The sequence below is a fragment of the Myotis yumanensis genome, unplaced genomic scaffold, assembly GCF_028538775.1.
Source record: "Myotis yumanensis isolate MYYU_CA2020_CCGP unplaced genomic scaffold, mMyoYum1.0.hap1 SCAF_7, whole genome shotgun sequence".
NCBI lineage: Eukaryota > Metazoa > Chordata > Mammalia > Chiroptera > Vespertilionidae > Myotis > Myotis yumanensis.
Genome location: NW_027223758.1, coordinates 12,421,370 through 12,436,591, shown reverse-complemented (window position 1 = coordinate 12,436,591; position 15,222 = coordinate 12,421,370). Strand labels below are relative to the sequence as shown.

The following is a 15,222-nucleotide window of genomic DNA, read 5'->3' as shown; positions in this document are numbered from 1 at the left end:
TGACCTAATGTTATTTTCTAAGCTCATTTTAATAATTATCTCAAATAAGGTCTTCATATCCCAAAGCACATAAAACCTTCTAGTGTTCTAGACTGCCTTAACCGTTTGAAAAGTTTTGCCACGCCACTGTTCAAACCTGGTCATTTGAAAAATTTAGCTCATTAACAGAAAAGCCAAGTAAAAACCACCAAACTGGCTGAACGTAACCATGTTTTCATGAAACCTAAAACCACTCCACATCCTCTTCCACTAACAGAATTTAAATCCTAAGCAGACCTGCCTTTTAGAAGACTTACATTTAAGGAGATACAATGAAAAAGTTAAGTGCTTGGCAGCCTTTTCAGTTATTAGTAATAAAGGAATCTAAGCATGGTAAAAGCCCATCACTTTTCACTGGGGTTCCACTGACCTAAAAATCTACCATTAAGGAATTTTAATTAAGTTGGTAAGTTCCATTTCTGTTGGAGAATTTGGCTTCTAATTCTTCTAATCAAAAGGGGGATTGCAATCCCTGTGGGATACATTTTTCCATTTAGATATGGCTGATTTACACACCCACAACAGAAATAACCTGTCACCTTCACAAAAGGGGTTATGGCTCCAAGACTGCCTCTAGGTCCAAATCCATCATTTCACACCCATTTTTATCAGAGTCTAATATCCAATATGCTAATGAACTACTCTCAATGAATTCTATTAATTACTCAACATGTTCCTGTTCTACCAAAATTCCTATCTACTGGATGCTTTTCCTAAGACACCTTATAAACTGTTAGGGCAATCTGATGTTGCCTGTTCCATCTTCCTAGACCTAGTGATAGTACGAACCATCAAGTGAAATGTGCTTTTAAAAAAATCTGGAGAGAATCTCCTGCTCCACCTAGAAATGTCTCTATTTAGCTAGGTCAGTGTTGATAGGTCAACAGGCACTAGTCACTACTACAATCCTACAGGGCATTTCTCTGTAATTAATTAAACCATCAACCTTTTCCTAACATCCAAATAATCCAGACTTTTCCTAGCAGAATTTACTCTCCTTGCCCCACCCTCAACATCTCCTGATCATTTTTCACCCTAAACTGAAGTTTTCCTCTAGCACCCCAAGGTGATGCCACGTCAGGGCCAAACACATTCCTGAAACCTTCCATCTACTCCCTTCTTTCTAAAGTTTTTTTTTTTTTGTTAATGAAAACTCTGCATCAGGTACAGTGATAAGTGTTTTAAAAGGAAATGTATCTACTCCCATCCTTCAAACCCTATGCGTTTAGGATCCAGTATCCCATTTTACAGGGGAGAAAAACTGAGGTGGAATAACTAACCCAAGGTCATACAGGCCAGGGACTCAGATCCAAGTCTGACCTCAACGTCCTCTGACCTTAACCCTCTTGCTATAGTGGCTTCTAATCTCTGGCCACGTCCTGGAGGTCTGCTCTGTGGTCCTATAAAGTCTCCGGCAGGGTTCCGTTTCTCCAGTGGCTGTCTTGCCTTTAAAGGACATGCCTTTGCGAAGAATGAGTAACCGTCCCATCTCTTCTCCGTTCTCCTCCTTCCCACCTGACACCACTTCCCCAAGGCCCTTATCCCAGTCTCCTTCTCTAGGGCCAATGTAAATGTCCCCTCGGACCCCAGGGCAGGCACCAGAGAAGCCTGAAGGGCCGCCTTCTACCATGAGCCTAGGAGAGGGCAGAAGTGAAAGGAAAAGGAGAGGCGCCCACAGCATCTGAAGTCCTCGCTCGGGAGGAAACTGTGGCAGGGGACCAGAGAAGGGTGTGAGATTCTGGGCCGTGGTGGTGGGTAGTGAGGGGTGTTAGGGCGGGGTGTTAGGGCGGAAGGGGGGCGGGGGGGTAGTGACAAGTGTGCCCTTGGGGGTGGGCGGGGCGGGGGTGGGGCAAAGGCCGCGAGCCGGCCTGGACGCTCACGCGGTCTGCGGATTGAATGGGGAGTGGACGTCCCTACGGGAAGGGGGGTGCCGCCGGGCGAGGAAAGGGATCGGGTCACCGGGAAGAGAACGTGTGCGTGGGGAGCAGGACCGGAGGTGGACGCGGAGGGGAAAGTGGAGGGAAGAAAGGGTCGGGTGATGAGCAGGAAACGGTTTAGTCACGGGGAGGCGGGAGGGGGAGGATGGATGGCCACCAGGAAGGTGGGGCGCCTCCAGACCCGCGCACTAGACGAGGGGTCTCGCGGCTCGACGAGGACCCGCGGGCGGGCCGAGGAGGTCGGGGTGCCCGGAATGCCCGGACCGGGGGCTGGAGGGGACCCCGGGGCAGGAGGCGCGGGAGTTCTCGAGCCGAGAAGCGGGAAGGGAGGGTCCCGAGGCGGTGAGGGCGGGAAAGGGGGCGTCCCGGCCCGAAGGAGGGCGGCGAGAAGGCGCGTCGCGCTCGCACGGGGATGGGGTTCGGAGGGGAGCCGGCGGCGGGGGTGGGGAGGGAGTTTAGGGGCGCAGAGGGCGGGAACGTCCTGGCGTCCCCGAGGGTCAGGCCGGGGTCCCCGAAGCTTTCTGTTTTCCAGGCTCGGGGATCCAGCGCCGGGGATCCAGCGAAGACCGGGGTTCCCCTAGGACGAGGCGGGGGTTCCCGGGGTCCCCTCGAGGCCACAGCGGCACCCCCCGTTCCCGTCTCACCTATGCCGGGCGCCACATAGACGAAGTAGAGCAGCGAGGACGAGAGCGAGAAGAAGAACAGCGCGGCGAGCAGCGAGCGGCGCGGCAGCCGCAGCAGCCCCCGGCGGACGCGCATGCTGCAGCCGGCGGCCGCCCGAGGGCCGGGCCGGGCCTGCTCCCGCCGCTTCCCGTCCGCCGCCTCCTCGGCCTCCGCCGCCGCCTGGGCCTCGGCCACCACCTCCCGGGTCTCGCCGGCCGCCGCTCCCAGCCGCCTCGCCGCTCCCAGCCGCCGGCCGCCGCGGGCCGGGACACATGAAGCGAGCAGGGGCCGGAGCGGCCCGGAGGGAGCGCAGCGGCGGGGGCGGGGCGGGCGGCGGGGGCGGGGCGGGCGGAGCGGGGGCGGGGCGGGCGGCGGGGACGGGGCGGGGCCAGCGCCGCCGGCCCCGGAGCCGAAGACCCGCGCGCGCGCTCACGCCGGGCCCGGCCGCTGACGGGCGGCCCGCGGGGAACGGCGCCAAATGGCGTCAGCCCCTCTCCGGGCGCGGCCACCGCCCAGGCTTTCGGGGAGCGTCGCTCAAGTGCCCGTTGGCCCCGCGCTTGGGCACCCCCAGCTCGGGAGCCCGAGAGGCCGTCTGCAAGGTCTGAAGCGGCTGGTCGCCAAGTGCCGCACAAGATCTGGGATTGTAGACAGGGGAGCTCGCTAGACGCTTTCATTCATTCACCCATTCACTCATTCATTCAGTTCTCCATGTATGGAATGCCAGAGATATGCCAGACGCCGTTCTTGATGCTGGGGAGGCTACAAAGAACAAAACAGACAACATCGGTGTCTTCTTGGAACTTGCATTGAAATGGCTGGAGAAAAAGAAACAGGTCAATTCATAATATCTGGTACTGATAAGTGATATGAACGCAAGAAAACAGGAGGCAGGCCAGTGGGGTCAAGGAAGGCCAAACTGAGCAGGTGACATGAACTGAGACATAAAAGAGTGAATAGCAGGTGCAGAGGCCTGAGGCTAAAAAGCCTGATCTGCCCTCAGGTTGACTCCAGTAAGATAGGGAGAGTGCAGGGATGAGGCTGGAACTCTAAGCAGGGTCCACACCCCGCAGAATCATAAGGAGTGTCATGATAACAGTGATCAATGTGAAGACATATGCTGAGAGATGCCTGGTTTTACTTATCTCATTACATCCCCCCAGCATCCCTAAGATACACACTCATTATTCCCATTAGAGGCCTGGTGCATGAAATTCGTGCACAGTGTGTGTGGGGGGGGGGGGGGGGGTCGTCCCTCAGCCTGGCCTGCACCTTCTCCAATCTGGGACCCCTTGAGGGATGTCCGACTGCCAGTTTAGGCCCGATGTGGGATCCGGCCTAAATCGGCAGTCGGACATCCCTCTCACAATCTAGGATTGCTGGCTCCTAACTGCTCACCTGCCTGCTTGCCTGCCTGCCTGATCGCCCCCTAACAGCTCCCCTGCTGGCCTGATTGACGCCTAACTGCTCCCCTGCTGGCCTGGTCACCCCCAACTGCCTCCCTTGCGGCCATCTTGTGATGACATCGTGTGACACCACCTAGGCTTTTATTATATAGGATGGTTAAAGAAGAAGAAGGAGAAAGAGAAGGAGATGATGAAGGAGGAAGAGAAGGAAAAGGAAACTCCTAGAGGGAGGAGCAATTCACCCAACCCGAAGGGCTCAAATCAAAATTGACCTGTCTCCCAAGGCAGATCCTTGATCACTAGGTTGTAACTGCCTCAGCAGTCCATTTGGCCCCTAATTCTCATTCTGCAGGCAAGTTGGTATCCTACTTGATAGGATAGTGTGAGACCATATTCAAAACATCACTTTTCAATCAGCCCAGGCCAGAAGATCTCAAAGGTAGAGAAACTCACGGCCAGGGCCAGTAGAACCAGCCCCAGCTTCAAGAAACTGACAGCTGAATTGAGGAGGCAAGTGGTCCCTGTGTAGACACATTTGAACCTGAGGGACGGGGGGACTATCTTGGAACGCCAGAAGCAGTCAGGAGCAGAGAGGATTTTGCAGGTATTCTGTGAGAACTAACGATAGCCTGCATTATATCCCTAAAGTTGATTTATACTTTTCACAGTGTTTCTTTGACCCTTTAAGTGAGGGCTGTAGAACAGACTGCCCAGGTTCTCTGACTCCCAGCTCTTCCATTCTTACCTGAATGACCTTAGGCAGGTAACTTAACTTCTCTGTGCCTCTCAGTAAAATGGGGGATGTTATTAGTAACAACTGCATCAGGTTGTTGTGAGGATCTGAGTAATATGTGCAAAGCGTGGCACACGTAGTAAATGCACATGGCTCTCTCCAGCTCCAACAACCCTGGGGGATGAGATGGGAGAGAAGAGGCTTAAACAACGAAAAAGAAAAGCAGATGTGGGTTGACTCAGACTGATGTGGGTTAAAATCTTGGCTTGACCTCAACTGGCTGTATGACCTTGAGTAAATCACTAACCCCTCTGAGCTTCTATTTGTTATCTGTGAAATGGTGTGGAATAAGCGAGAGAGCAGAGGCAAGGCCCTAGACCCGAAATAAGCTGACCTGAACCACTTTTTGTTTGGCCCACACATCGACCTCTCCCCTACCATCTCTTCAATAAACATTTTCAAACATACAGAAAGCTTTAAATCAGGGGTCCTCAAACTTTTTAAACAGGGGGCCAGTTCACTGTCCCTCAGACGGTTGGAGGGCCAGACTATAGTTTTAAAAAAAACACTATGAACAAATTCCTATGCACACTGCACATATCTTATTTTGAAGTAAAAAAACAAAACGGGAACAAATATAATATTTGTATTTGCATGTGGCCCGCGGGCCGTAGTTTGAGGACCCCTGCTTTAAATAATAGTACAAGGAACACTCTCCATCTTGATTCAACAATTGTTATCATTTTTCTAGTTTTATCTATCTGTATTTATATGTACAATTTCTTTCTGAGTTATTTAAAAGTAAGTTGCTGCCTTAATGGTATTTCATGTCTCAATACTTCAAAAATCCTAAGAAAAAATGCATTCTCCTATATAAACACAATAATATCTTCACGCCAAAGAAAATGAACAATCATGTCATAATATCCTATAAAATATGGTTCATTCCCAAATTTCTCCATTTTTAAAAAGAATGTCTTTTATGGCTGTTTATTTTTCAACAGTAATAAATCAAAATTTACACATTGCACTTGGAATTTTTTCTAATATTTGTTTATCTACAACAGTCCCTCTGTCTTTATTTTGTCATAATTTCCCTCCAACACTTTATTTAAAACATTTTAAACCTGTAGGGAAGTTGCAAGTATGCTACAATGAACACCCATCTAACCACCATGCAATGTTGCTTTGTTTAATTGAGCTAGTAATAGGTCAATTGGACTTCCACGTGGAAAAGAAAAGACTCTTCGCTGCTACCTCCCACTTTCCACAAAAGCAATCCAAGGTGCCTTGTAACTCTAAATATGAATTATCAAGTACAAAAGCTCTTAGACAAAAACATGGAATATCTTCATGCCCTGGGAGTAGGCGAAGACTTGTCAGAGGACACAAACACAAACCAAAAGGGAAAGATTTGACAGAATGGGCTATATTCAATTAAGAATTTCTCTTCATCAAAAGACACCCTTAAGGGGAAAAAATGGGCAGCAAGGTAGGAGAAGAAATAGAAACATAGAGAGAGGTGAAAAAGAACTCATAGCCAAAATATTATAAAGAGCAACAATCCAATAAAGAAAAGAGGTGGGGCGGGGGAGGAGCAAGCAAAAGACACATGCGCATCTCATAAAAGAAGATATCCAAATGGCCAATAGCATATGAAAAGATGCTTACATCTTTTGAAAAATGCAAATAAAAACCACTCCTCAATACCACCTGTTGTCAGCTGGTTTTGAGAAAAAGGTGGGGCACTTGGGACCGAGCCTTGAGGAAGTCCAACTTTGAATGGCAGGGGAGAGAGGGTGACTACCAGGAAGGCTCAGGGGAAGGAGGCAAAGCCAGGAAGCTGTTGCTCTGGGAGCGGAGGGAAGAGATGCTTCTTGTAAATAAGCCAAAGGTGGGTCGCCACTGGTCCTGGGAGCCCTCACTCTATCACTTGCACATCTGGGAAGTGACATCACTGGACTGACTTCTACAGCATGCTGGGAGGTGGAAAGGTCTCAGGGACTTGTGTACCTCTGACCATGCTGGGATAGGGAAAAAGATCTGGTCCCTTTGGTTGATAGAAAATGGGCTCTAATTGGGAAGGGATGGTGAGGATCTAGCCAACTCAAAACAACCAATGTCCTCTACAGTTAGATTTCCTCACCATTCACCTCTACCTTAGCCTAGGTGGGCAAGGAATTCCTCTGTTCCCCTAAGAAAAGAGATGGGCAGGCCTTCCCACATCTGGACTACCTACCTCTGACCAATCTCTACTCATGTCCCGTCTGAAATAACAACGCATTGAAAAAGATAGTTGTTGTTGTTTTTAATGGAAGGAGGGCAAACAGATGTTGGGGGTGAGTGTCCCTACCTCAAATTCTTCCTTTCATATTCCATTTCCAACTCACTCAAGCCTGCATTTATGCGTTTGTTCATTTATTCATTTGCTATTCAGTTCATTAGTCAAACAAGCTCACTGCACTTTTACCTCTGCTCAAAAGTTATTTCTTCTACGAGACCTTTCCTCTAAAATATCTTCCTTATTCCCATCCCAGAACACTCTATTCCCTTACCCAGTTTTTTTTTCAGAACACTTTTCATCCTGACATTTATATTATATACTAGAGGCCCGGTGCACGAAATTCATGCACGGGGGCGGGGGGATCCCTCAGCCTGCCCTGCACCCTCTTCAATCTGGGATCCCTCTTCAATCCGGGATCCCTCTTGCAATCCAGGACTGCTGGCTCCTAACCACTTGCCTGCCTACCGTCTTGATCACCGCCTAACTGCTCCCCTGCCAGCCTGATGGCCCCCAACTGCCCTCCCTGACCGGCCTGATGGCCCCAAACTGCCCTCCTCTGATTGCCCCTAACCGCTTCTGCCTCGGCCCCCACCACCGTGGCTTTGTCCAGAAGGAAGTCAGATGCTCAGAAGATGTCTGGTCTCCCTATCTAATTAGCACATTAACCTTTTATTAGTATAGATTAGATGTATGTTTCTTTGTTTGTTTTCTGTCTCCTGTATCAGAACATAAGCTCATGAGGTCAGGGATTTTGTTTCTTCTCTGCTGCATCTTTGCATCTAGCACAGTGCCTGGCACCCAACAGGTGCTCAATGATTGTTGAAGGAATGCCAAAACAATATTAGGTGTGCACCGAGCATAGGCAGGGCATAGCGAATGCAGGGGTGGTTCTCGCAGCCAGTGACAGGATGAACAGGAAAGTGAGTAACTGGTACAGTGCATGAGGGCAGGACTCCTGTGGCAGGCAGGCAGGGAAGGTGTCCAGTGAGATTCTAGATGGTCTTTGAAGGGGAAGTGAAACAGGCTTGCTCAAAGCACTGAGAGGAGGCCGGCCTGGCTGGAGCAGCAGGTCCCTCCAAGGAAAAGGAAAAGGGGAGGGGTGAGGCAGGGGTGGGAGGGCCTGACCCTGTGGCTCAGCCAAGGCCCCGGAGTCAGAAAGATCTGGTGACTAACCAGTCCTGCCTCTGTGATCTTGGCTGGTTATTTCATCCCTCAGAGCCTCCATTTCTACATCTGTAAAATAGGGATCATACCGTTCCTTTCTCCTGGGGTTGCTGTGAAGATTTAAGATAATATCTATAAAGTGTCTGCCATGTAACAGGCGCTCAATCAATGGGAGCTTTCGCTATTCTTACACGTGTTCCTGTGGATCACAGGGAGCCCTTAAAGGTTTTAGAGGAGGGGAGTAGTCTAAAGCAAGTGAAGTCCCTTGGAGAAATGCCAGGAGAGCACAGGTTGGGCCTTGTGTGTCCTGCCCACACTTTCAAACTCTACTGGAGAAGTTTCCAGGCACCGGTCTTAAGGAAGCCATTGCACAATCCATAAATACTAATCACCACTAGTGTGATAACATCACAGAGCAATGACTACCTCAGTTCAAACTCCCAGAGGCAGTCAGCAGATAAAGATCATTGACATGAGCATAACTGCTCTCCAGGTCCCAGGAGCCTTACTTAGCATTAAGTGCTTCCATGCCAGAAATGCCAATTAACTGTGCATTGGCTATAAGGTTCATCCTTCTAACCTCCGGGCAGGCAGTGGTTAAGCACCGCCTTTTCGAGGAAACTGATGCTCAGAGCAGAAGTGACAGGCATCACTATCTGCCAGCAGCTTTAAGAACCAGTGTGTCAAAAAAATTTTTTAAAAAGAACCAGTGTGTCCTTTGCCACTGTTTTCTTTCGACCATGATAAGCATCAATTTCCTGAAGAAACTCGCCCAACTCCATCTGGCCAGTGAAGAACATGTAGTGTGTTCTGTTTTAAGCCTCTAAAATATAGGGGCTGTTTGTCAATACTGCCAACCCGGCTTATGCTGACTGATCACAAATATACTCTTCTGTAACTTGCTTTCTCTTGACATTATTTTTATAAGATATATCCACAATAAAACATGTAACTTAAGTTTATTCATTTTCCCTCCTGGATAGTATTTCAGCATATAGTTAGGCCATACTGTTTAAATTCCTCTTCTCCTGATGATGTCTAATTAGGTTATATCCAATATTTCACTATTATTGATTAGATTATATCCAATATTTCACTATTACTGATCCTTAGCTACAATTCAAAATCTAAAATATCTGAAACCTAAAAGTTTTTTCATAATTTATTTGGCACCAAGACCTGACCTGACCTGACCTGACCTGAACTTTTTGTTGTTGTGTTGTTGTTAATCCTCACATGAGGATTTTTTCCAGGGCTTTTCAGAGAGAGTAGAAGGGAGGAAGGGAGGGGAGAGAAAGAGAGAGAGAGAGAAACACCTATTTGTCTCTCTCAGAACAACTGGTTGCCTCCTGCACACACCCTGACTGGGGGCAGGGATCAAACCTGAAACCCAGATATGTGCTCTTGACCAAGAATCAAAGCTAAGACCCTTCTGTGCTCAGGCTGACACTCTGACCATTGAGAAACACTAGCTGGGGCCTGACCTGAACCTCTTTAGTGTCAAAACTGGGCCTTGGTAGACAGAAAGCTATCTGTAATCTTTGCCACACTTATTGTGAATATACATAAGCTGGAGGAAATATTCAGATTTCTTGCTTACAGAGTGTTCCATCCTTCTCAAGGAGTGTTTTTTAAATATTCCATGTGTGTACCATATTACCTTCAAAATTCTGAGATTTTCTAAATTGCAAAACACATCTGGCCGCAAGGGGTTTGTATAAGGGATGGAGTACCAACTGTCTGCAATAGTTCACTGCAATGAACACCTGTGGCAGAATCTTTTCCCAAGTTGGCCTCAACAATATTTCCCAACTCCATGCTCTTCTAGAACTTTCTTTAATTCCCCTACCTTTGATTCTGGGTGGGAATGCGAATCACTTACAGTCAATGAAGAGAAGTGGAAATGACACTACACAGGTTCTGAAGTAATGCAGCTTCTGACTTGTTGATTGGCAGTTAGCCACCATGCTGTGAGGAAGCCCAGGCGCTCTGGCCAGTGGCTCCAGCAGAGATCCCAACTGCCAAGTCATGCTCAACCTTCAAGTCTCCGCAGCAAAGGTCTAGAGCAGCTGTCTCCACAGCGCCCTCTCCAAATCCATGAGCATAACAAAATGGTTATGGTTTATACCACTTAGTCCGGAGCGGATGTTACTCAGCAATAATAACTGGAACAGAGGCCTTCTGTGTGTATCCTGTGCATCGGGGCAAGAATTTCTCCAGAACACATGCACACAAGAATGGATTTGATGAGTGATAGGGTGTGCACGTCTTCTGCTTTCAGACTGTTTCCAAATTGTTCTCCAAAGTGGATGTACCAATTTACACTCCCTGCAGCAGTGAGTGAGGGTTCCCATGGCCTCCTGCCTCTCCCATAGTTGCTATGGTCAGACTTTTCCAGGGTTCTGGCCTTCAGCCACAAAACCCCTCTGAAGAGAGAGTAAGATACGAGGAACTGGTTTAAAAGAGTTGGCCAGATTTGGCCCATGGGCTATAGTTTGCTAAACCTGCATTAAAGAATGAGTCTTTATTCTATCAACATATTTATTAAAGATTATTGAATTTAGTACAATCAATCAGTACCTTGATTTTTACTTTGTATTGAAAAATTATTTTTATAAGCCACCACCTTTCTGTTTATCCTGTTTACTTCCTTCACTATATTAAGCTTCTTGGAACATAATTTTTACCATGTCATTCTTCTACTTCCAAAACTTTGGTGGCTCCATACAACTTAAAGAACAAAGTCCACGCTTCATTTCATCTTTAAGACCTTCCATGACTTGGCCATGACTCTTTGCATCTCTAACTTCTCGCAACCATGTAAGTAGGGATGTAGAGTAAACATTTCAAATAAAAAGTGGGGGATGTAGTTAGTAACATTCCATGATTCTGTATCTCAGCTGCTTTAGTCAACATTCCATGATTCTATACCATAGGGGACTCAGTCAACATTCCATGAGTCCATACAGCCAACATTCCATGATTCTATACCACAGGAGGCTAAGTTTACATTTCATGAATCCATATAGCCAATATCCCATTATTCTATACATAGGGGGCCTCATACACAGAAGAAGGGGGTTCAGCTAACAGTCCTTGAATTGAAAATTCTTCCTGAGGAGGAAGCTTTGTAGATATTCCATATTGATACCCAAAGAGGCTCTGCAAACATTTAATGGTTTTATATACAGATGCAAATAGTGCAAGATTCTGGCCACATGATAGTGTATACATGATAGTGTTCCTCACAAACAGTTCATAATTCTTTTTTTAAATATATTTTATTGATTTTTTTTACAGAGAGGAAGGGAGAGGGATAGAGAGTTAGAAACATTGATGAGAGAGAAACATCGATCAGCTGCCTCCTGCACACCCCCTACTGGGGATGTGCCTGCAACCAAGGTACATGCCCTTGACCAGAATCAAACCTGGGACCCTTCAGTCCGCAGGCCAATGCTCTATCCACAGAGCCAAACTGGTCAGGGCAGTTCATAATTCTTTATACAGAAAAGTTGTTCACACACCCTAAAATTCTATACATAGGGAATATCCTGTAAACATTTTTTGATTTTATACCTAGGAGAAGACTTTACAAATATTATATAATTCTATAGATGGAAAAGGACTGTGTAGATTTTTCTTGGTTTTCCAATGTGCTGTGCAAACAGTTGGTGATCCTAGGAAGGGCTCTGCAAACAATTAATGATCCTACTCAGAAGGTGTTCATTACCTTGATTCTACCTAGAACTGGGGTGCTTTGTAAATATTCCATGGTACTAAACATAGGAAACTGCCAGTTTATGAGTCTACAGATAGAAGGGTGTTCTGTAAACATTCCTTGATTTTACACAGAGGAGGGGACGGTGCAAACAGGCCGTGACTGTACGCACAATATGGTATTCTGCAAATATCTTGTGATTTTATATGTAGAGGATTCAGAATACATTCCAGATTTCACACAGATGAAGGGGTCCAGCAAATACTCCTTGACTCTGCCGAGAGAACAAAAATTCTCTGTAAAAGTCCCTCGATGTCACATACTAGGTGAAGATTTAAAAGCAGGTCTTGATTTAATGCACAGGAAGGTGCTTGGCAAGTGCGTGAAGAGTCTGTGAGTTGTAGGGGGCTGGGCTAATCCGGTCTTATGAAGGCAAGTTGGGGACTGGGCGACAGTTTTAGCAATGGACACCGTACCAGAGCCCCGAGTCTCCAAATATTTCAAATGCACATAAAGATATTTGAAACCTTAAAAATAATTACTCCAAAATATAAAATGGAAGCTGCAAAAATTGAAAGTAATCGATGTTTAATAAAAATATCTACAAATATATGCCCAGCTGGCATGGCTCAGTGGTTGAGCGTGGACCTATAAACCAGGAGGTCATGTTTCAATTTCTGGTCAGGGCACATGCCTGGGTTGTGGGCTCAATTTCCAGTAGGGGGCATACAGGAGACGGCCTATCAATAATTCTCTCTCATCATTGATGTTTCTATCCCTCTCCCTTCCTCTCTGAAATCAATATATATGTGTATATATATATATATATAATAACTTTATGTATATATAATAACCATATATATATATATATATATATATATATATATATATAAGTTATAATGCTAGAGGCCCAGGAAGATTTTTTAAATGGCCCTGGATACTAGAAAGTTCCATCGGTAGGTCAGAGAACTCTCATATCCAAGCCCATGTTGCTCCCATCCAGTCCAGCTCCTGAACAGAAAGCTGACGTTTCAAAGCTGGGCTCCGTTCATTCACTGTTGGGGAGAGAAAATATTCCAACTCCCAAGAGACGGACAGGGCTCCAAATATCACCCACTGATTGGAAGGAAGGCTGCCCGTGTTGGCAACTGGGAAAGCCAATTAGCCAAGGACATTATGTTGTGGCAGGTGTCTGGAGGAATCAGATATTGTCATGATCTCAAAAAAGAAAAACAGCTGTTTCTGCTTCCTCCCCCTCTCTCCCTGTATCCATCTCCTGAGTCCCAGGGGAGGGCTTTAGCCAGCAGCATTACTTTAAGCAGAGCAATGGGGGCCAGAGAGGAGCTGTAGCCACCGCTAAGCCCCAGGGCCACAGGCAGGAATGAGGAGTGTTGATCAAAGGAGGTGGGAGAAAATCTGAGTCTAGGGTCTTAACATCCCGAAACCCAGACATAATGAATCAACCCACGTGACAGCAAATGTAATATTGCCTTGAGCTAGAGGCCACAGAATGGCAGAGGTTATAGCTATGTTTCTCAATTTTCTTAACCCATACTCCATTTCAATGAACATAAAAGCTTTTCTGTCTCCTTTGGCACTACTTTAGATTTCAAAAATTCTTTTCTTCAAAAACTCTTAAATGATTAAAGGAACATATAAAAGAATATCTTTATAACCTTGGATAAAAAAGGATTTCCTAAACCAGGTACAAAAAGCTAAACTATAAAGGAAAATATTAATAAATTGAACTATATCAAAACTGAATATTCCTATATGACAAAAGACCCCACAAAAGGAAAAGACAAGTGACAAGCCGAGAATATATTCACAACCAATATACAAAGGCATTAAACCCAGGATTTATAAAGAACTCTCACAGACCAATAAGGGAAAAAAAATGACAATCACTCCAATGAAAAGGGGACTAAAGCATTTCTGTGAGAAGAGAAAACCCAGAGGGTCCATAAACACGTGGGAAAAAGCCCAGTCTCAGGATTAATCAGGAAAATGCAAATTAAGACCAGAGTCAGATGCTGTTTTATATTCAGAGATGGACAGAAATTCTACTTCTGGATGTGTGCTCCAAAGAAATTCTGGCAAGTGAGCAGGAGATATTCATAAGGGTGATCACTGCAGCACTGAGTGTAACAGGGAAAAGTTACAAGCAACCTAAATTCCATTGTGAGAGGAACAGGCTAATAAAATGGGGTTTTATCAGTCACATGATGTCATAGGATGCAGTAGTTAACAGCCAGCAACAGAATGAGACACAAAGTAGGGTAACACTTGACTGTATTGTGAAACATACAAACAATGAAATTATAAGAAAATATGAAAGAAGACTTTCTATGATTCAAAGTCCAAAAGCCATAAAACATTGATATATTCGACTACCCTAAAAAAAATGATGGTGAAAGAGAGTGTGCGAGAGGAGATGGGGGGAGGAAAACTACCATGTGCAAAGTCAAAACACAAAATGGCAAATCAGGAAAAAATTCTGGTAATTCATACCACAAAGAGCTAGCTACTCTTCCTCATGCAAGAAGAGCTCTTAGAGACAGATGAGAAAAATAAATAGCAACCCAATAGAAAAATGAACAAAGAATGTAAACAGTTCATAGAAAAGGGAAATCAACTGGCTGTTAAGCATATATGAAGTTGAGTTGTGCAGCCTCTCTCATTCCAAGAAACGAAAATTACAGGAACCAACATGTCCCGTCTATCCATCACATTGTCAAAGTCCCAGAAGCTTGATAACAGGCTGGGTGATAAGAGTTTGAGGAAATGGGCTCCTTCACAATTCCTGGAGGGGTGTAAATTGCCCCAACCTTTCTAGTGGCAGTTTGGCAAAATCAGAATGATAAATACATATACCTTTTCTGAAAACTTGTCCTCAGAACAACCCTGAATATGTGTGAGATGACATTTGTATGGAATTATTTATTGCATGGGGCATAATAGCAAAAGAAAAAAAAACTATAGAATGTGCAACCAAGAATGAATGTACAACCCTACGGCAAACTATAGACTTTGGGTGATAATGATGTGTCAACATAGGTTCATCCTTGGTAAAAAATGCACCATTCTGGTGAGGAATGGTACATGTTGATAATGAGGGAGACTGTGGATGTGTAGGGGCAAGGAATATGGGGGAAATCTCTATACCTCCCTCTGAATTTTGTTGTAAACCTAAAATTGCACTAAACACACACACACACACACACACACACACACACACACACACACCTCAAGAGGGACAACTAAGTAATTTTTTAAAGAAA

The 15,222-nt window shown here is 45.9% G+C and overlaps 1 protein-coding gene across 1 annotated transcript in view; it reads right to left on the bottom strand.

Annotated features, from left to right (window-relative positions):
* B4GALT5 (beta-1,4-galactosyltransferase 5) overlaps positions 1–2,904 on the bottom strand; it is a 73,235-nt gene extending 70,331 nt beyond the window's left edge. The window contains exon 1 of the mRNA XM_070419779.1: positions 2,621–2,904. Coding sequence (XP_070275880.1) covers positions 2,621–2,735 — 115 coding nt within the window. The 5' untranslated portion in view covers positions 2,736–2,904. The remainder of the gene's footprint in view (positions 1–2,620) is intronic.
* Between the last annotated feature and the right edge of the window lie 12,318 nt (positions 2,905–15,222).